This window comes from Neovison vison, chromosome 7, assembly GCF_020171115.1.
Source record: "Neovison vison isolate M4711 chromosome 7, ASM_NN_V1, whole genome shotgun sequence".
Lineage (NCBI taxonomy): Eukaryota > Metazoa > Chordata > Mammalia > Carnivora > Mustelidae > Neogale > Neogale vison.
Window position 1 is genome coordinate 102,088,323 of NC_058097.1, and position 21,352 is coordinate 102,109,674.

General features: G+C 46.7%; 1 protein-coding gene across 1 annotated transcript; it reads left to right on the forward strand.

Annotated features, from left to right (window-relative positions):
* Positions 1-1,486: 1,486 nt before the first annotated feature.
* On the forward strand, positions 1,487-16,898 carry LAYN (layilin). The gene is made up of 5 exons (XM_044260612.1): positions 1,487-1,579; positions 6,878-7,035; positions 11,396-11,479; positions 13,657-13,753; positions 16,036-16,898. The coding sequence occupies exons 1-5, from the start codon at positions 1,566-1,568 to the stop codon at positions 16,397-16,399; spliced, it is 717 nt and encodes a 238-aa protein (XP_044116547.1). The 5' UTR covers positions 1,487-1,565; the 3' UTR covers positions 16,400-16,898.
* Positions 16,899-21,352: the final 4,454 nt, after the last annotated feature.

Genomic DNA, 21,352 nt, shown 5'->3' on the forward strand with positions numbered 1-21,352 from the left:
CAAACCAAAATCCTTCATCCTTTCTCGGTGGTAGCAGTTCACAGCCACAGCCTACAATCTGGCTCTCGCCTTGCGAGGGACTTCCCTTGTTGAAATTTGGTTTTCACTTGTGCATTTGGGTCCAGAAGCATATGCTGTGTGCTTCTGCAGGCTAGGAATTGGCGTTTGTTACTGTATTCCCGGCACATAGCACAGTGTCAGGCACAGAGCGTCTACGCAGTGCATGTTGATGGAAGGAAGTTCGCACGCAGTAAGGCTTCCCGAAGATGCCAGCTGGGGAGGGGGGGGTATGTACTGGTGAACAGTTTGTCCCTTCTTAATAGAATCCCATCCATTTGTCTAAGATGGCATTCATCCCTTCGGGTGCCAGTTGCATAAGACGCGTTACACAGGCTCCCAGTGCAGCCTGAAACTGAGGCAAAGTGGGAACTAGGCAGCATAGTTCAACGGTTATGGGCTTGGTTTTGTAATCAGAACCGTGTTCTGACTCAGGTAATGCTACTGATAGCTGTGTGACCGTAGCCAAATTACTTAATTTCTCTGAGCCTTAGTTTCCTCCTCTGTAAAATGAGGCATACACAAGAGCTACATCAAGGGATTATGTGAGAGTTCAGAGAGAGAAAGAATAGATAAAAATGTAAATGCAATTAGCATAGTTTATGTCCCATAGTAAGAGTTGAGTAAACCTTAGCTGTGTCTTTAGACAAGATCCATCACAGCAGAAAACCCCATCGACCTGATGCTCTTAGCTTCTGCTTATACCACAGCCTGGGCAAAATCTCAGTCCTACTCTACAGGCATAGGGTTCCAGGAGAGAGTAGCCCACCCCCAAGTTTAGAGCATATCTTTTACCTGAAGGAAACACCAAACAGAGAAACCTCCCTCTCAACCACACTGCCCCCTGAGTCTTCCCGATGATATGAAAGAGTTCTATGTGGGTAGCTTTAAGTGGAGCCATAAATCTTCACCTACTTTTCTTTTATATGTGCTGCCGAAGCGAGCACAACCTACCTTTCTTTTAAAGGATTGTAAAAAACCTTTGCTTTTTCAAGACTCGCAATGGAACAAACAAAACATGGAGTCCCTACACAATGCAGGCATCGGAGTTTAAATCAGCGCATCTCCATGCCGAGCGGGTATCGATGTGCTCTGAGAAGCTAAACGACATTATAGAGTCCACAGATGAGTCACTGGCTTCGTGCCTATGCCACCGAGCATCCTTGCCCTGGGATACTTTTGGGAGTACTGAAATAGGTTGCTTTTTTTTTTTTCCCCCTCCAGGACAACCAGTCTGCCGAGGAGGGACACAGAGGCCTTGTTATAAAGTCATTTACTTCCACGATGCTTCTCGAAGACTGAACTTTGAGGAAGCCAACACAGCCTGCAGGAGGGATGGGGCCCAGCTAGTCAGCATCGAGTCTGAGGACGAACAGAGACTGATAGAAAAGTTCATTGAAAACCTCCTGGCATCTGATGGAGATTTCTGGATTGGGCTCAGGAGGCATGAAGAGAAGCAAAGCAATAGCACAGCCTGCCAGGACCTTTACGCGTGGACGGATGGCAGCATGGCAACATTCAGGTACGTGTGGAGAACCCACAGCAGCTCACCCACTTGACGTAACTCAAAAAGGAGGTAGCCTGAACCCACAGTGCCTAGTGCAGGAGGAAGAGGAGAAGGCCCAGCCAGGCAGAGCCCCGAGAGGATAGCAGTTTTGCAGAGCCCAGAGAGGATAGCACTGGCCAAAACTGGGAGGCAAAGGGGGTCAGTCAGTCAGCCTGGTTCTGTGTCCAACTCCTATCCCAAGAGCTCTGTCCAGGTAGATGTGGCTCAGGAGCATTGTTTGAAAAGCACGTGATGCTTAAAGTTAGGGCTTCTGGCTACCAGCCTTTTGAATTAGAACCCCAACCAGAGATTGAGGGTCTGTGGAACTAAGAATCTATTAGGGCTCCAGATCACAGGGAGTGGGCCTAGATGGGCCAAAGGGGGACTTAAGGAGGCCTGCCTTTTGGAGGACCCTCCTAAACCCACACATCAGGACTCATTCATTTCACACCTTACCCTGGCACCACAGTGGCCTTGCCATCGCCCCTCCCAAAGAAACCCAGCGACAGGGACAAACATCAGAAGATAGCAAAGTTAAAAGGCAGACATAAGACCAGAAAAATGTAACTAATTAGGGAGTAATTATCTTTTTACAATAGAGTTGATATAAGTCATTAAGACACTAAAAATTTATGTAAGTCAATAAACCCCAAAACATAAAGAGATGAAAGACCTGAGCAGTTGAAAAATAGAAAATCTAACGGTAAATGATCCCATGGAGGGGGGGGGGGAGTTTAAACTCATTATCAACCAAAAGAATGCTGATGAAAATATGGTTTTTACCCATGTCTACCAATTATGCCAAGCAGATCCACATCTTCCTTCTACGTGCCAGGGGCGGCCCTTCCAGGGTTCTCATGGGCTTCTCTTCCTGGAAAAAACCTTAAAAAGGAAAGGGAGTAGGGCACCCAAGTGGCTCAGTCAGTTAATTTTAGCTCAGGTCTCGATTTCCAGATTGTGAGATGGAGCACTGTGTCAGGCACCATTTGGGCATGGAACCCATTTAAGGGTTCTCCCTCTCTGTCTCTCTCCCTTTCCGTCTGTGGTCCCCCTCTAAAAAAAAAAAAAGAAAAAAAAAAAAAAAAAGGAAGGTTAGTAGGATGAACTACAATGCCCACCACTCTAGCTGGTCCCCGGACCCCAGCTGATACTCACCTACCTCCCTCCTCTACTCCCAGTCTAGATTCCCCTTACTCTCTGCTCAAGGAGCCTCCGTGTCTGACCCTGTGGCAGGACCCAGACCCTCCGCCCTGAGGTATGCGAGGACCCAGTCAATGTGCACTTCTCAGGCTAGAGTGATAGCACTTTCCCATTTACCATTGAAATTAGAACCCTAGTAGATAACTGGATGCCAAACATATTTCTTCCTGTCCCAAATGGGGGACTGCATAGCTTCTTCCTCCTGTGATTAGGGCCGGTTACTTCCTACAAAGATAATCACTGCTCTTCTTGCCTGCTGGTCTCTGGACACAAGGGTCCCAGAGTGCCCAAGTGGCAGCATCACTCATAGTATAATAAGTCTTTTCCTATATCTTCTGGTGGAAGTATTTCGCCTTTGGGTAGCAGGACATCTAAAACTTATAGAGCCTGGTATTGCAGAGACAAGAAGCACAAATTCCCCAAGTGGGTCACTACTAGGGATGGTAAGTGAGCAAGGCTACTCCTGTTTCCACCCACTGGCTCCCAGACCCACATGTTCTTACTCTTGAGGACACAGGATGATACAAAGGTCATTGATTCAAAGTGTGCACTGGGTCTTGAAGGACAACACTTCCTCCTAGCAAGTATTTCCTCTCAGCTAGGGCTTCAGCTATGTTGTCAACAAATTCTTCCATCATTCTGTCAGGCTAGCAACTTCCAGATGGTACAACACGTGACATACCTAGTAAACCCAGCTAGATGACCAGCCTACTCCCACACCTCCTTTGCTATACAGTAGGTCCCTTGGTCTGATGAGGTGTTATTTGGCATTCTGGGCCAGTAGATCAAATAATGGGTAGTGGTCCTGACCGAGGCCCTGAGGCAGGAAAGGCAAACCCACACCCAGGCTGTAGGTCTGTTCCCGTCAAAGGGAATCATTGCCCTTTTCAGAATGGAAGGAGTCCAGTGTAGTCAACTTGCTCCGCAGTGCCAGGTTGGTGTCCTAAGGCTGGTGTTCCTTCAGGGACTTAGCTTTGGTCTCTGCTGCTGGCAGGTTAGATGTTTGACAGGAACTTGATGAGCCTCGGTGAGAGGAGATGAACACTGTCGAGCCCACGCAGACCCTCCATCCTTGCCACCATGGCTACTCCAGGCCGTAACTGTTGTGCAAGCACTGGGGCGGCCAGTCCCAGGCTAGCTGACATCAACTGGCCAAGTCGCTTGTCTCCTTGCCTGTTTAGTGCCTCTTCCGTGTTAGATGCTTTCTGGTGGGTTTTAACTTGTGATAGAGCCTCACACTTCCTGCCTATTCCCATATGTCTGTTTGCATCACATCACTCTGTCCAAGAGCTCTGCTCCCATCCCCAGTCTTCTCCTCTTTCTCCGCTTAGACTCCTGATCAGCTGGCCAAGCTCTTGCTTTACCCCTGAGTCCGTATAGAGGCTAACCTCCAGGAAATTCTCTTTTTCCATGCAAGCTGGTTCACTAGGGGCACCATCTGAGCTGGTCCATGGGGAGGAGGTCCCCTTACCCTTGATCTTTCAAGGCCAACTCTGAGTGGGGTCGGCGTGCAGCTGCCGTCCTGTGGAGCCATACTCCCATACTTGGCTGTCCTTTCCATGAAGCAAACTTGGGCAGCCTTTGTCAGGCATCATAAGGGATTCCCTTGTGCAGGGATAGGTGGACACTGAGGGAGAGGCCTTGGAGCGACAGTGGGAGATGCCGTGCAGTGCTCTGCCTGCTCGTACAGTGCTCTCTGGTCCTGGATAGACCCCTTCCACCTTAGAATGGATCGCTCCTGGGCCTGCCCAGCCCGGGACTAGTTGTGTCTGACAACACCTCACTCACAATGGGCAACTTGGATTGCACGGTTTTTTGATGCTCCTCACCTAGTAGCAAGCCAGGAGTGTTTTGCAAAAGGTGGTTATTTCTCACCTACAGATAACATGACCTTGCTATAGAACCCTAGGGGTCTACATTGTGATTCTCTCTTTGGGGCTTGCCACAAATTCTCTGTGGTGTTTCTTCCCATCCCTGATACCTCTACTAATAGGATCTCCTCGATCATAGGCCCAACTGGCAAATCCGCTTACACCACAGTCCAGAACCTGCTTCAGGGTCCTTTGTAGCTCTGGACCTCACTCAAAGCTGGCTGTCCTTCATGCCAGCTGAAATAGGGGCCAGAACATTATCCCCAAGTGTGAAATATGCTGCCTCTAGAACCCAGAGAGGCCTACGAGGTGCTATGCCCCCTCCTTCACATTATCGTGAGATGCTTCTAGATGCAACATTTGTCCTTTAATGTGAAAGGGAGTCTCTGGCATTCCCTAGATCACTAGAAACCTACCACTTTTTGGTGGTAGGTTTCTAGTGACCTAGATACTGTGATCTAGATCTAGTGATCTAGAAACTAGTGATCTAGCCTGAAGTGGCAGGCTCTTGAATATTCATGGAGTTTATCTCTAACCCCCTGGACACATGAGTGTCTTCCTAAGCTTACCCTGTTCAAGAGCATGTCAGAAATATGGTAGACCCGTGTGATTTTCCACGAGATGTCTACGGAGTCCAGGCCTCCTCACACCTCACTATGACAGACGGTTCGAAAATTAGTATAGGCCCGAGGCAAAACCACAAATGTGTACCATTGTCTATTCCAAATGAACGCAAACTATTTCTGATTCTCCTTCTGATGGAAAATATTATGTTCCCTGGACCTGCATATTAAGTAGCCAAGAGCATGTTAACCTGCTCGAGCAAAGACACCGCATATGGCACAGCAGCTGTAATTAAGGCTTCTACCTAGTTGTGTTTATACTATTCTGGTGTCCTCCTTCAGGGTCTGCGTGGTGTTTGCAGGGGCCAGTCCGGTGAACTAACTAGAGATATGCTGGAGACTCCCCGACCCTTGCATTCTCCGATCCTCAAGGGTGGTACTACTTTCTGTCATCTTCCCCTGAATAAGATACTGGTTTTTATTTATTACTTTGGAAAGGGTTGGGGGGAATGCAGTTTCAGAATCTTGCACTTGACCTCGTCCACTATTACAGCTCTTACCTCATAGGCTAAGGACCCAATGTGGGACTATACCAGATACCAAACATGGCTGTTCAAGTCATGTATTTGGGGACTTGGGAAATGACCACTGGATGGGCCCCACCATCAGCTGGTCCTGGGCCAGAATTCCATTGACTCCCTGGCCTCCATAGGCTCCCACTCGAATGGGTAGCCCCGAGGACACTCCAAGTCTTCAAATTCCAGTGTCACCTTGCATCCTGTGCCCAACAGAAGGAAGCGGCTCAGGTAACCACGCAGACTCTGAAGCCCAGGCTGGAGTCAGTGCATGCAGTGACCGTTCACAGCATTGGGCTCTCTATGGAATCCAAGGCCTTGCCCTGGCATCCTTCTAGCCAACTGGGTGGTAGCACCACTTATTCCAAGTGTCACTGGATAGTGGAGCTTGGGCTGCACCCCATCCAGGAGCAAGAATGACAAAGACAAGGAATCTGGTAGCAGAGGCAGAAGGAGGGACCCACCTGCCTGATGAAGTGGAAACAACTTAAAACAGGACAAAGACTATGTGGGCCTTCTGTGCCAGTCCCCACCGCCCCCCGCCACCTGTTTTCACGGCCTCTGCATTTTGCAAAGTCTTGCTCAGATTGCTGGCATTTTCCATTTACTTCCCCAGGGCTAGAAAGGCAGTCTTGATGCTTGAAAAGCACAAAGAGTTGTGAGCCAGGCAAGCTCTGGCTGAGATAAGCCAGGCCTCTTCTTAGTGCATCTGATTTCTGAAACAAAGGGAAACAAAAGCCAGTTAGGAAAAGGCAAGGAATACGCTCTCCCAGACAGGCCCTGCTCACTGCTTCTTCTCATAATTACTCTGCAGATACCATACAGTAATATATTCCTCCCTACAAAGAGGTTGTGGTGAATGTCAGATGATTGACTGTGATGTCCGTGTTAGAAAGCACGTGATTCTACTTATTGGCAGGACTTCAATTCCTGCCTCTTTCTGTGTTGTCTTCTGAAGCAGAGTCCTAAGTTCGGGGCTCCACAGAACTTGAAAGGAAAATAAAGGTTTTGAAGTCTTGGGGTTTCCTCCCCCAGTGGTCTCCATTGTTGACCCCTTTCCTCCAGGAACTGGTACGTGGATGAACCTTCGTGCGGCAGCGAGGTCTGCGTGGTCATGTACCATCAGCCATCGGCACCTGCTGGCGTCGGGGGCCCCTATATGTTCCAGTGGAATGACGACCGGTGCAACATGAAGAACAATTTTGTTTGCAAATATTCCGATGGTAAGGAAACCCTCCCCAAGTCATATGGCTGAATTCTCAGCTTCCTCTCTTACTTCATGCAGGCTACTATTTCCCAGAATTTGTTACAGTGGTCTCTGAGAAAGCTTGTTGCAAATGCACGGCTGGGGAATCCAGTCTCAATTCCTTACTGAGGCGTACTCCTAGCAAGGAAGAGGGGGTCTGATGCCAAGAGAAGGCATAAAGAAAGGAAAGGGCCTAATTTATGTATGACAAAGTGAAAATTATGAGAAGCACAGGGAACAGAAAGCCCTCTAAGTGGATGATCACGGATTATTATTCTTCCCACATGTGAGGATGGCTGTAGGAACTTGGAAAAAAGAAGGAATGTGAAAGGAAGCTGGCCATTGTGCTTAGGTTTTCTAGCAGCCACGTGACATGATTTTCTGAGGCTTTAAGGAGATGATGGAGTCCCTCAGTTTCACTGGTAGTGGACAGACAGCAGTCACCTTATGGAACAGGCTTAAACCACCCACTAGCTATGCCATGCAGGTTCAGCTGGCGTTTGCTTCTAGATCTGTTCAGTGCTCTGAATTGGCTACAAGCCCGCAGTCTCACTCCACTGAGGTTCCCCAAACGCCTCCTCATAACTGAATTAGATATAACCTTGAAGTGAGGTTTTTTTTAAAGATTTTATTTATTTATTTGACAGAGAGAGATCACAAGTAGGCAGAGAGGCAGGCAGAGAGAGAGGAGGAAGCAGGCTCCCTGCCGAGTGGAGAGCCCAATGTGGGGCTCGATCCCAGGACCCTGGGATCATGACCGAGCCGAAGGCAGAGGCTTTAACCCACTGAGCCACCCAGGCGCCCTTAACCTTGAAGTGAGTTTTGATCTGTCCCTGAAGTTTCTCCGATCCCCAAGCCAACTGCTGGGTCCCAGACCTGCACCATTTCCTGGCCAGTATAAAATGACTTGTTAGTTATATCTAGTTAAAGACTAAATACTCCTAAAATTGTTTGAATTTAACTGTTTTTGCTATGATTTTTGCTGCTACAAGGTGCCCACCCCCCTTCATCCTTCCCTTGTGCACATTGTGAGTTGCCCAGCTGCTTGGCAACTTTTCCCTGTGCTTGGAACTATCCTACTCCTTCCCAGACAACTCATTCTTACATTTGGGGTTCGCTCTGAACATTATCTCCTCTCATAACACAGCCAAGTGCTACAGGGATTGTGGATTGGAACCTGGACGATGATGATGGTTTCCGATAAAGGGCAGTATTGGGACGATTGGCAGAGTTTGAATAAGGTCTGTAGATTAGGTAACAGACTATCAATGTTGATTTCTTGGTCCTGATCACTCTACTGTGGTTGCATAAGAACCTGACCCCCACATCTTTTGAAAAACATATTGAAGTAATCAGAAGTAAAAGTAACCATGTCTGCAAATTTTTCTCAGAAAAAAAGTTACACATGTGTCTGTATGTGTTTTTCATACATATGTGGGTGTATACATAGATATAAATAAAAATATAGATACACAGACATAAATATAGAGAGATACAGAGAGAGAATAAATAAATGAAATATATAATCGTAACATTTGGGTGAAATATATGGGCACTGTGTACTATTTTAGCAAATGTTCATAAATCTGAAATTTTTCAAAATAAGAAGTTAAGAAAATTTCCTTTGGGAAACCTCCCAGGGGCCCCTGAAAAACAAGTTAGGTTTTCCTTCTAGGAGGATTTTAGCACTGAGCACACACAGTACCTTAACTCCCTGTTTATAAGTTTGTCCCTTTCACTACGTGGTTGGCCTAGAGGCATACATGTTTGGCCAGTTCATGCCTGTGCTTGCTGGGCAAGGAGAGGGACATCCAGTGCCGTTACAACAAGGTGGCACGCCATCTGTAATGCCAGATACGCTGTTATCTATGATAGCACACAGAATAGCATCTAGAATAGATGTATCTGGCATAATAGAGGGCAGGTCTCTCTGGGCCAGGGACTGGTTGAATAATGTCTAAAATTGGACTTGGGCAACATGACTGCGTGGAGTGGGCACGTGCTGGCCAGATCTGAACCCCTGTTTGCTTCTGGGGTCTGGTAGGGGCGTAGGTGTCGTCAGTGAAAATCAGAGACAAATCTGCTGAGGTGGCACAATGCAGGGCATCGCAGGGGCTGATGGTGATGCCACATCACTGTGCCTTGTTCAGTGCAGTATTCACGGTGGACTGAACCGCGGAGGGACAAGAAAATGAATAGGTCATGTCATGTTGTTGAACATACTACATGTTATAATGCCCTATCGCAAAATTACTCTCTGGGATTCTTAGCCTGTATTGCATATGTTCTGGCCATCCTGCAGGGCCTGAGAGCCAGAGGGGGTGAGGGCTGTTCTCATTTGCTATTGTATCACCACGACCTAGCACAATCTCTCTCCTTACAATGTTAGTTTTCACTTGAATTGATTGGGTTCCAATTCCAGCCCAGCTACTCACTAGCTGTGAGATTTGGACAAATTACTTAATCTCCTGGTACCTCGGATACATGGCGTACAAAACCACCAGAATGATTGCCGCTGGCTCATCAGGCTCTTAGCAGGGCAAATCGTGTTCATTTTTAGAAAACACTTAGAACATGGTGATGTTTCTGTCATATAGAAGGCACTATATAGGTAGGGCTTTTAAAAATAAATAAATAGGGATGCCTGGGTGGTTCAGTGGATTAAGCCTCTGCCTTCGGCTCAGGTCATGATCCCAGGGTCCTAGGATCGAGCCCCACATCGGGCTCCTTGCTCAGCAGAGAGCCTGCTTCTCCCTCTCCCTCTGCCTGCCTCTCTGCCTACTTGCGATCTCTATCCTTCTGTCAAATAAATAAATAAATAATCTTTTTAAAAAATAATAAAAATAAAAATAAATAGATTTGCATCACCTTTGCACGTGCGCGTGCATACACACATGCACACTCTTATGGGAAGAGGATTGAAAGTTTCCTTCAGAAGCTTCAGAATAGCCTTAGCATCCTGGCCTAAGGACTGTAAATTCCAAAACGATGCCCTTTAAGGACCCCATCCCTATGAAACCCAGAGCATCCAATGAGCACGAGATTTGCTACCAGTTCCTTAGGGGGATGCACTCCCAGCCCAAGGGGAAAATATTCAATGTAAATTATCTGTACAGCCTGATGGTCTTCAGGCTCTCGAGACATTTGAAATGACTCAGGTTCTAGAACTCCAGTGTCCACCGTGGGCAGGTGGTGGTCTGTCTCCCCACCCCCCACCACAACCATGTCCACTTCCAGGAGATCAGTGTTTGTTACTCTCTGAAACATCCCCAGTGGGAATTGTTAACATGTCTTTGATTGCTTTAAGATAATCCAGGCCTGAGTGTAGTTGGGAAGGGGTCGGGGTTGCTTTGGACCTAGATTAGCCCTATGTTGATAAGGGTTAAAGCTGAGTAAGGGCAAATGGGGATTCATACCACTCTTTCTATTTTTGTGTATCTTTTGAAATTCCCGTATTTAAAATTTTAAAATACTTTAAAAAAAAATACTCACATGAAGCTGGGGGAAGGCTAGTCTTGCTGCAGAAATGATTCTTTTGACTTACTAACCCAGATCTTGGCATCTAGCAGCACTAAATAAAGTTTATCAGATGACTGAGTGAGTAAATAAGGGGAGGCCATCATCTGGCCAATTTCATCCAGATGGCATGGAAATTTAGTTACTATTTTCGCGTTTGTTTCTTTCTACCACAGAGAAACCAATAGCTCCTTCTACAAAGCCTGGAGGTAAGCCTATCATTTGAAATTTGGGCTCATTTGGGCTGTTTCTCAGGCCCCTTTTATGGGTTTAGAACTGTATGTTCTTCAGATTTTCCAGCAGGAAGAGGGCTGGTGGGAAGCCAGACCATTTGGAGGGGTGTACGCCACACCCAGCCCTGCCAAGTAGTTCATTAATCTCCCTGGAGTTGCCCATTGCTCCCAAAGCTGAAAAGCAACAACCACAAATTCAGTTTGGGATGAGACTTGTCCTTATTGACAGTATGAAAGGCATAACTCGATCTAATGAGAAAAGGAGTGAGCCACGTGGATAATTGATGGGCCTAGAAGTGAGTCATTGGCCCTGCCCTTTAGCATCTCTGCGTTCTGTGTGCTTTGATGCCAGGCGCCCGCTGTCGGTTTCAGGACAGGCTTCTTGGCAGTGAAAATCTCACCAGGAAGGTGAAGACGGTTAAACCTGGAGGCCAGCAAATTCAACCCTTTACTTTTCTATCTTTATAAATGGCCTTGGTCAAATTGCTACTACTTTCTCGCGTCCCCCTACAACCTGGTGGGACCTCAGAGACCATATGGATCGTGAGGTCTTCTACCGTGTTCTCAAGTCCACGTGTCTGTTTCCAGATGAAAGAACAGAGCCAGTGACACCCATGCTTCTGGAAGATACGGGCAAAGAAGATGCCAGAGAGACATTTAAAGGAAACGACGGTATGGACAGAACCCTCCCGGGGAAAGTAGATGGTGGAACCCTCTTGATCACAAATTACAGAGGGTTACATTCTCTACTTTGTTCTTTCCCTCAGTTATTTTAAAAATGAACTAAACGGGGCATCTGAGGCTTTGCAGAAAGTGCATACAGAGTTGGGGACCATCTGGGAAGCCTGGGGAGAGTAGACCGGCCAGTAGATGAAATGGTTGCATGAGGATGGGGGGTGGGGGGCCGGGCACCCAGCAGTCCTGGGTGGGGGCAGGGTCCTGGGCAAGCGGCTATAGAGAAACAGGCACAGGAACCCCCAGCTGGGATGCAGGACACAGGACGTCCCAGCTTGATATTCACGTGAAAAAAAAAAAAAGAGGTGGACAAAAACATTTTACAACTCAAATCATAAAGGAGCCAAGAAAATGGGTGATAAACTGGAGTGCTAATGGAATTTCAACCTCGAGCCTCCCACCTGGAGCATTAAGAGGGAGATCTGGGATTGTGTCCCTGGACAACATTTAAAAAAACACATCATTTCTCCATGCTATAGTGTCCTCTTTTGCATAACAGAAGTAATGGGGCGTTCCTCGCCTGTCTGAGAGCATCGCCATGGCCCTGAAATGAAATAGGATATTGTAAAGCTGCGTTTCTGACACCAGCTACCCCAACTTAGGGCAGATCCCACAGGGGAAGAGCTCCTTCCAGATGAGACTGCCCTCCCTACAGACATCAGTCACAAGTTTAGGGGTCCCCAGGCCATTCCCACTTCTGACCAGCTGGTTGCAAATCCAGAGCGTGCCCACGACCCCCTCAGTTTTGATAACTCACTAGAACAACTCACAGAATTCAGGAAAACACTCTATTTCAGACTGCATTTCATTGTAAAGGAGCTAAATCAGGAGCAGCCCCCTGACAAACCAGATTGGGTAATGTCCAGGAAGGTCCTCTATGGGGAGGTTCTGCATCCTCTCCCTATGGACTTGAGCAGCATCGTCACCCTCCTGGCACATGACTGTGTCCACTACCCAGAAAGTCCCATTGACCTTGGTGTGCAAAGACTTGGTATAAGGACACAGCATATGATACATATAACATTGAGGTGTTCTTACACAGGCATCATTGATATGGTCATTGGCCATGTAATTGAACTCAATCCCTAGTGCCCCCTCCCTCCTAAGACATCTCCTCAGCATAGACTCTGATGTGGTCTGATGGGACTCGTGAATAACAATTACTCCTATTACCTTAGAAATTCCAAAGATTTAGAGCCTCTTTTCCAGAAACCAAGGACAAAGGCCAGTCAAATATTTTTTTTTATTATACAACAGATAAAATGTATTGAAAATGTGTTGGAAAAAGTACAAAAATGCTGTGCAGAGATGGGTGGTGTTTTCATTGTTCATTGTTATCATGGCGGCATTTAAAGTGGGTTTTGTTTTGGGCCCTTATGGTGTGGGGGTGGCTGTCAGGTTTGCAGCCTCACAGGAAAACAAAACAACAACTTCTAGAAGGTTGGGAACATTGGACCAGGGGAGTAAGGAAGGGGTCAGTCACCAGTCCTTGGTTCTTCCTAAAGGCAACCATGACAAGAAATTCTTTGGTTCTAAGTCTTGAAGGACAGGAAAGGTCAGGATAGCAGGCCTCTGAATGCCCTCCACAGTCACTGCTCTTGGCCCCAACTGGATCCAATTAGCCTTAGTCAGATTTGTTGGGAAGGTTACAGTCTGATTCATGTGTTTCATGTGACTTTCTCTTTCCTGGTAATGGCACAGAGACTAGCTTCTCTCTCCCTCCCTCCTTCTTCCCCACCCCACCTTGGGAACTACCATTTCTGTCCTTAGAGCCAAAGACATCAACACTGCCCAAACAGCCCCTGCTTTTTTTTTAAGGGAGAACAAGGACAAGAAACGAGAGAGTCTCTTTCTTCTGGAGGAAAAAAAAATATGACTAAATCAGTGCCCTTCTGATATTTTGCAAGAAACTCCAACATGTAAATTTCTTTTCTCTATTACTTAGGGTTATAAGACAGGTAGAAAATGCTCAGTCACGGTCTGGCTGACTGTACACATATCTCCTTCCAGGAGCTCGCTCTTTGCAATACTCTGTGTTGGCTATGCTTTTTTAAGCCTGTTTTGATGTTCATAATACATCACTAATACTGATACTAATATGGTTTTCTTTTCAGAAGCCGCCTTGAATCTTGCTTACATTCTAATCCCCAGCACCATCTTTCTCCTGGTGGTCATCACGGTTGTCTTTTGGGTTTGGATCTCTAGAAGGAGGCAAGTAAAACCTTCATTGTGTCAACTTGTGTGTCTTCTGGACTCTTGGAGATTTGGACATTGGTCTTTTTGCTTCATGAAAGGCCACAGCAGCTCCAAGAGAATTACCATTGCAGATTGGAGAGTGAATTCTCTGGTGGCCTCCTGGCATTCAGAAGTACTAGGCATTTGTGCTTAGTTGTGATTAGGAGAGTGGTCTTACAGCCTTTAATTTGTGTGTGTGGAAGCTTTCAAATGACGTGAGGGGTGAAACAGTTATTCGCCTCCTCTTTAGCCACACATCAGCCAGCAAGGTGCTTTCGTGACTGTAGGCTCTCACTCCAAAGATGTTTGTTAGCTGGGCAAAGGAATAGGGAGCCACTGAAAAATGACTTTCCCAGAGCCTTCTGGCAAAGATCTGAAACTGAATCCCTTTGTTCAAAATGAAATAGCTAAAGCCTTTTAGTTGACTTTGGTTTTCACTGAATATACAAATTCAGATTGCTGCAAAATAGCCACACTAAGTGGCCTAGATCATCTCTGTTTATGGATCGTGTGCCACCAGTTTTGAGGTTCTCACCGCTCTTCTCAGTTGCCATTTTACTCCCCAGCGTCATACAGACAGGGAAACACGTATGTGCCCTACACAGAACGAAGCTGGTATGCCCATTTTACAACAGGAAAACTGAGTTCCAGTTGAAGATTCGATTCCCTTTGTTGACCATTTTATGATGAATTAGTAAGATTTCAACACACAGTTGACCCTGGAACAACACGGGTTTGAACTGTGTGGGTCCACTTATACATGTTTTGGGTATTTTTAACAAATACAGTATAAGTCTGTAAATGTCCTTTTTCTCCTTTATGACTTTCTTAATAACGTTTTCTTTTCCCTCACTTTATTGTAAGAACACAGCATATAATACATATAACATATGAAATATGTGTTAGGTGTCTCATCAGAAGTAGGCTGTTAATGGTTCCATTTGGGGTCAAAGTTACAGATTGTCAACTGCATGGGGTGCGGGGGGAGAGGGTTGTTACCCATAATCTCCTCACTGTTCAAGGGTCAATAGCAGAAAGTGCTTCATTTAATTATATCTTCCTTATAGGATTATCAAAAGAATTAAAACAGTTAATTCATGCAGAATGGGCATATAGGAAGCACTCAAAAATGTTAGTTCTTACTATGATCCTTTTTATCAGTTAATTCATGTTGATCTAAAAATAGAATTCAGTTTAAAAAATAGGAATATATTTCCTAGTTACTCACTCTGCAGTTGTTTTCAGTTTTTTTGTTTTTTGTTTTTCCCTTTCTTAGTCTATTTAGCACCTCACCAGGATTTGGAAATTGTGACTCTGAAGCTGGAGTCTATCTCAGGGATTTTTTTCAGGGGTTTTTAACCTTTTTATGTCACAGACCTCTGTAGCAGTTGGGTAAATCCTATGGACCCCTTCCCAGAACAGTATTACTAAATATATAAAATGAGATAATTCTGGATTTCAAGGGAAGCAATTGTACTGATAAAACAATTTAACAAAATATTTCCAAAAAATAAATGTGATTTGGTAATACACACGTTTCTTTACTAATATTTCTTTATTTAGTGGTGGGTATAGTTAGCATAATTTTGCGGTAGAGATGAGTATATCTATGATAACTGTGATGTGATGTGAAAAATCAGTGATTCTTTTGGCGATCAAATCGAAGATATTGCTAATTCTACTCCAATTTATTACCTATATTTAGAATTGAAGGCAGGCTAACTTTGACTTGGAGATGAGTTTTTAAAAATGTGATATTGTTGGGGCACCTGGGTGGCTCAGTGGTTGAAGCCTCTGCCTTCGGCTCACGTCATGATCCCAGGGTCCTGGGGTCGAGCCCCACATTGGGCTCTCTGCTAAGTAGGGAACCTGCCTCCTCCTCCTCCTCTCTCTCTCTCTCTCTGCCTGCCTCTCTGCCTACTTGTGATATGTCTGTCAAATAAATAAATAAAAATCTTTTTTTAAAAATGTGATATTGTTCCCCATCCAATTCGATCCATGGATGCCATGGGAGCTCTGGGGATCCCAGGGCAACCCCCTCTGCTCTATGCTGTGGCAGAAGCGAATGGTAGATAGGCAATCTCTTTCCTGTTTTGGTAGCCCCCCACCCCACCCCAGAGCCCTGATCCCTAAGTTCCTGCAGGTGAGAAGGGCAGAGTCATGACTCCCCCAGTGTCTTCCTCGTCCCGAGCAGGAGACACCGGGATTTTCTCAATCCCCTCGTCTAAACTACTCAACGCACTTTTCTTTCCTCCTAGGAAACGGGAGCAGCCAGGCCCCAGCACCAAGGAGCCGCACACCATCTGGCCCTCTCCTCACCATGGGGACAGCCCAGACCTCGAGGTTTACAACGTCATACGAAAACAAAGTGAAGCCGATTTAGCTGAGACCCGGCCCGACCTGAAGAACATCTCATTTCGAGTGTGTTCGGGCGAAGCCACTCCCAATGCCATGTCTTGTGACTATGACAACATAGCTGTGGACCCCTCCGAAAGTGGATTCGTGACTCTGGCGAGCTTGGAGAGTGGCTTTGTGACCAATGACATTTACGAGTTCTCCCTGGACCGAACGGGGAGGAGCAAGGAGTCTGGATGGGTGGAAAATGATATATATGGTTATTAGGACACATGAGAAACACTTGAATGAACAGGAATGGGAAAGAAAAGGGGAGCAAACTTCTCCTGTTTTCTATGAGGAGAAGACTCAGAAAGTCCATGAAAATCTCTGATCAGGTCATGGGGATGAGCATGTGATCTCCATTAGCCTCTGTTGGATCCCCAAGTTTGGCCAGATCCCCTATCCCCGATTCTCCCCCAGATCAACCTTAGGAGAAAGCCTTGCCCATGGTCAGACATGTAGTAGAAAATGCCAGTTGATGGGTTACTTCTGACTTTCAAGGGACCGTGCTTTCCATGGCAGGGAGAGGGTTGTGGCTGCGGGACTCAGAAGTCCCACCTCTGGGTTCTCTGTTTCTTACTCTGTACAGCAGCACGTACAATCACAGCGAGACAGAAATTACTGACTCTTTGCAAAGCCCACGTCCTCTGGCATCGGGCTGGCCTGTGCGTCGGTAATTCTAAGGTCCGTTTTTTTTTCAAAGAATCAAATCCAATCAAAAGCAGGAAGCAGAATGTTAGTCTGTCTGTGTCTACAGCCCTTCCTCTGCCTGTGGCCTCAGGGGACCTCTTTTTCTTTCTCCTCACATCCAAACTTGGAAATAGCCAACTTGGAAATATTTGACAAACTGGGACTGAAATCCCCAGTCTTGGCTTCCAGGAGCCGCTGCATGCCCAGCCCGGGCTGTGCTCGTTACGGAGCTGGCGTGTGCGTTTGACCCAAGCACCAGCACAGCGTTGCCGGTGACGGTCCCCACTCCTCCTGTTTGTTGTAGGGACCGGCCTGAACACTCTGGGACTCAGGTCTGCCGCAGAGTTTCTTGGCCCAACACCAGTTGTTTACACGTTGAAGGTCTGAGGGCTTCTATCTTGTTATTTTAGGCTTTCTTCTCTATCTTACTTTCTCACAGTTTGTCCTTTTGCCTCATGTGTGGAGCCCGGAACAAGAGAGAGTTAGCTGGTCTGGGTCCCAGCAGCGTCGCATGCCCAATGACCTGCCACAGTGGGGTGGAGAGCGGGGGGGGGGGGGGGGGTGGACGACAAACACGTCACTTATGCCTGCTTCCAGGAAGTGCATTTTGTGGACTTACAAGATTTTTTAAAGATTTTATTTATTTATTTGACACGGAGAGAGAGAGAGAGGACAAGCAGAGGGAGCAGCAGAAGGAAAGGGAGAAGCAGGCTCCCCGATGAGTGGGGAGCCTGATGTGGGACTGGATCTCAGGACCCTGAGATCATGACCTGAGCTGAAGGCAGACCCTTAACCCACTGAGCCACCCAGGTGCCCTGACTTACAACACTTAAAGCAAAAAGAGTGACCCCATGGTCTGAAGGACTGACTTGTTTGCTGCTCCAAAACATCGAAGTTCCATAATTGGGCTTCAGATGTCCCGACTCTATAATCTGTCCGTTTATCTCCCCCACCCCCACCCCATGTCACCCTCCTCAGGCCTCTGTGAGGCTGCACCTCCTCCAGGATAGGGATCCTGTCTGTCCCATCAGCATCGTACCACCTACACCCAAGACCGCATTTGGCAAAGAGGACACAATGTTTGTGGAATGCATGAACAATTCATTTTCAGGTCAATGTAAAGTAGCCTATATATGTTAGCCTAAAAGCTTGTAGGACCCGTTGTTCACACTCTGCCTGAGTTGGGGAGGTCAGGGAGTTACCTTAGTTTAAAAGGCTTTCCTTTCGCCTAGGAAGAGGGAAGCATGGTAACAAACAGAAGCTGATAAATGGCATTAACAACATCCTTTATGTCACTGAAGCTGGTAACCCAAGGGTTAATGGGGCTAACAAGCCCAGCTGCAACTTTTACCCAGGCCCCTTCTATTTGCCTTTAAATTTCCTGGCTCTGAACCTCCTTTGGGGAAGGTAGAGCTAAGGCTGGTCTGTTGGGCTCCTCATCTGGTCGCTTCTCAGAGAAGCCGTTTCCTTGTCGCCAGCTCGATGGCTCAGTGATTATCCTAGATGTGCCTCAGGCGACAGACCTGGGTTTGGGTACAAAGTTGGCGAAGCCGCCTGGAGCTCCCCGCTCATGGTTCCTCGGGCCCCAGCTGGGAAGGGGAGTCCAGCGACTGTCCAAGCGGCTGCCAAGGCTCTTGGTCCTCTGGTGTCGCAGGGGCCGCACCCCAACTGGGTACCTTTTGGCACCAAATGTAACTCCTGCGGCCGGCGGCTAGTCTGGGGCTTGGTTTGGATGGACGTCTCTGGGTGAGTACTTCATGTGCGGTGGCACGTGACCCTGTTTCTTCCGTTTGGATCATTTGGTGAAGCTCGGACTTACAGGCTGGCACCGATGGGGCTTCCTTCGGTTTGTTTGTTGCTGCAGCTTTTGGCATCTTTGAATAAGAGTAGCCGTGTTCTGACTGGGATATGCAAAACGACCATTTGATCCCCATACGCAGCCCTCGGGGTTGTATCCTCTTAAACTGGGTTATTATTATTATTATTGCAATACTGCTTGGCCACCATATTTATTAGACTCCTAAGAAAAATGACCAATAAAAGGATCCATAAATCATAACCCCTCTTGCAATGGATTTTTTTATACAAAGATGATACTTGGAGATTGGGGCTTGAAGATTTTGTTTGCCTCTTGTTTGTGTATTTGTGTGCGCGTCCGTGGACGTTGTGGACGTGAGAGGTTTTCCTCTGTCTCTGGACGGTCTTGCTAATACTCGTTTGTAAAAGCACTCCATTTGGTTGGCTTAAAGACTAACACTTGTTTGTAATAATGGGGCATTCTAAAACTCAGAAAAATGGAAACTAAACCAAACACTTCTCAAGTTCATGTGCCCTAGGAAAATGTTTGATATTAAAGCTAATTTCGGCTTGTTGGTTTCATTAAAATGGAGCTGTCTTCAGAGCTCTCAGCAGTAGACGTAGAGTTTCTGTTCTACCTGTGTTTACTGAAAGTCAGGCAGGTTTGTGTTCTCTCTGTTGCAAAATTTGTCAGATAAGAAAAAGTGTGTGGTATTTTTCTTCCCACCAATTCCTTGTATTTGAGTTTGTTTCTGTTTAGTTGGTTCGTTTTTGTTTTGTTAGGGTCGAGAGGACCTCAACCTAGGGAGGCACAGAGGAACGACACCAAGGCAGCACTTTCTGCAACAGCACGGGAGTTTATTGTTCCAGCATGCTGGGGCTCTACAACATACCTGAGGGTCAGGTAGAGGCCGAGAGCCCCGATCAGGGGGAGCGCATGGTTTTTATACATTTTGGAGACGGGGTTTGGCTGACAGTTAACAATTTCAGTTCCCTTTGATCTTGCATAGTCTGCATTTCTTAATTCTTTTTCAGGGTGCGGTCAGGGTTAGGTGATAGTCATGAGACTGAGGGGAGGGGGTACATGTTGCAGCAATAGCGGTTACAGAAAGGCAAATAAGCAGTTAGCAGTTAGCAGGGGTCTTATGCAATTTAACTCTTTTTGTTCCTGACCTCGATCTCTTCATTCCCCACTTCTTCTTGTGGGTATCTCTAATCTTAGAGATTGCGAAGATCGTCTAGATGTAATGCTCCGCATTGTTGTCTTATTACCGTTAGTTTAACTTGCCCTACCCTGTTATGTATAAAGGCTATTAATTTATTTAGAATGTATGGTCCTATAGTCAAAAGCAGAAGGAGAATGAGTATGGGTCCTATAAGAGCTGATAATAGAGTTGTTAGCCAAGGTGACTGAGAAAACCAGGATTCGAACCATCCTTTCTGAGTTTCCCTTTCCCGTTGGCGATCCTCCAGGCATTTTTTTAAGTTTGGCCATGGATTCTTGGACTACTCCAGAGTGGTCTGCATAAAAGCAACATTCTTCCCCAAGAGCAGCGCATAAGCCGCTTTCTTTTATAACTAAGAGATCTAGGCCTCTTCGGTTCTGGAGAACCACCTCAGCTAGAGAGGTTAGAGAGTCCTGTAAGGTAGTGACAGAGGTTTCTAATGCCTTAAGATCTTGATCAATGGCAGCCTGTAAGTGAGCGATTTGGCTAGAAGTTTGTACTAGGGAGCCGACTCCTGTTTCTACCCCTGCTGTGACCCCTAGGCCTAAGAGAATTGCCAAAGAAATAGAAATGGGCTCTCTTTTATGGCGGATGACCAGAGGTCTGAAATGATCTTCAAAGCTATTAGAGGAGTGGTATGTTCCAAACTACTAAGCCCGCACTATTAGTGACCTGCCAAGTCAAAATAGTTGGGGCGTGGGAACTGGAGACCCCATACCATGGCAGGAATGTAATACTAGCAGAACAGAGAGAGAAAGTTTCATATTAATTATTGGGGAAGCGGGGGTCAGGTTTTCGGCGCAGGGTTAGTTTTAGAGGATTGTCCTTACTGCGGTCCACTGTCCAACTGATGTCCTGGTCAGGCTCCCCATGAGATCCCATAGGGGGTCAACTGGTTTGACATGAGCGTGGTGGACCCAGGCGGCTATGTTGTCTACTTTGACAGCTGTGGAGGTAGCCAGGATGATCTGGTAAGGTCCTTTCCACCTGGGCTCGAGGGTCTCAGGCCGATGTTGCTTGACGAGGACCTAGTCCCCCTGGCAGAGTTGGTGGGGTGTAGGCGATGGCTCTGTCTTATACAAGTCCTTCAGTTTAGGCCAAATCCTTTTGTGGACCTGCTGCAAGGCTTGGAGGGAAAACAAGAGGGAGTTATCCTTGTCCGACTCTATGAGATCGGTTTTGAGTTGGGGAATGACAGGAGGCGGTCGGCCATATATAATCTTATAAGGTGTGAGCCCCAGCTTGTATGAGGTGTTACACAGAGCGTAGGGGAGTAGAGCCACCCAGTTAGTGCCAGTCTCCATGGTCAATTTAGCAAGGGTCTCTTTTAAGGTTCCTCTCTATCTGTCCTGAGCTCTGGGGTCTATATGCACAATGCAATTTTCAATTAACCCCAAGTATGGAAGCCAGTCCCTGACTTACCTTAGAAACGAAGGCAGGCCCGTTATCTGATCCTATTACAACA

Coding starts and splice junctions, on each gene's coding strand:
- LAYN (XM_044260612.1), top strand. Junction 11,480..13,656: donor GACATTTAAAGGAAACGACG/GTATGGACAGAA, acceptor TTTTCTTTTCAG/AAGCCGCCTTGAATCTTGCT. Junction 13,754..16,035: donor GTTTGGATCTCTAGAAGGAG/GCAAGTAAAACC, acceptor CTTTCCTCCTAG/GAAACGGGAGCAGCCAGGCC.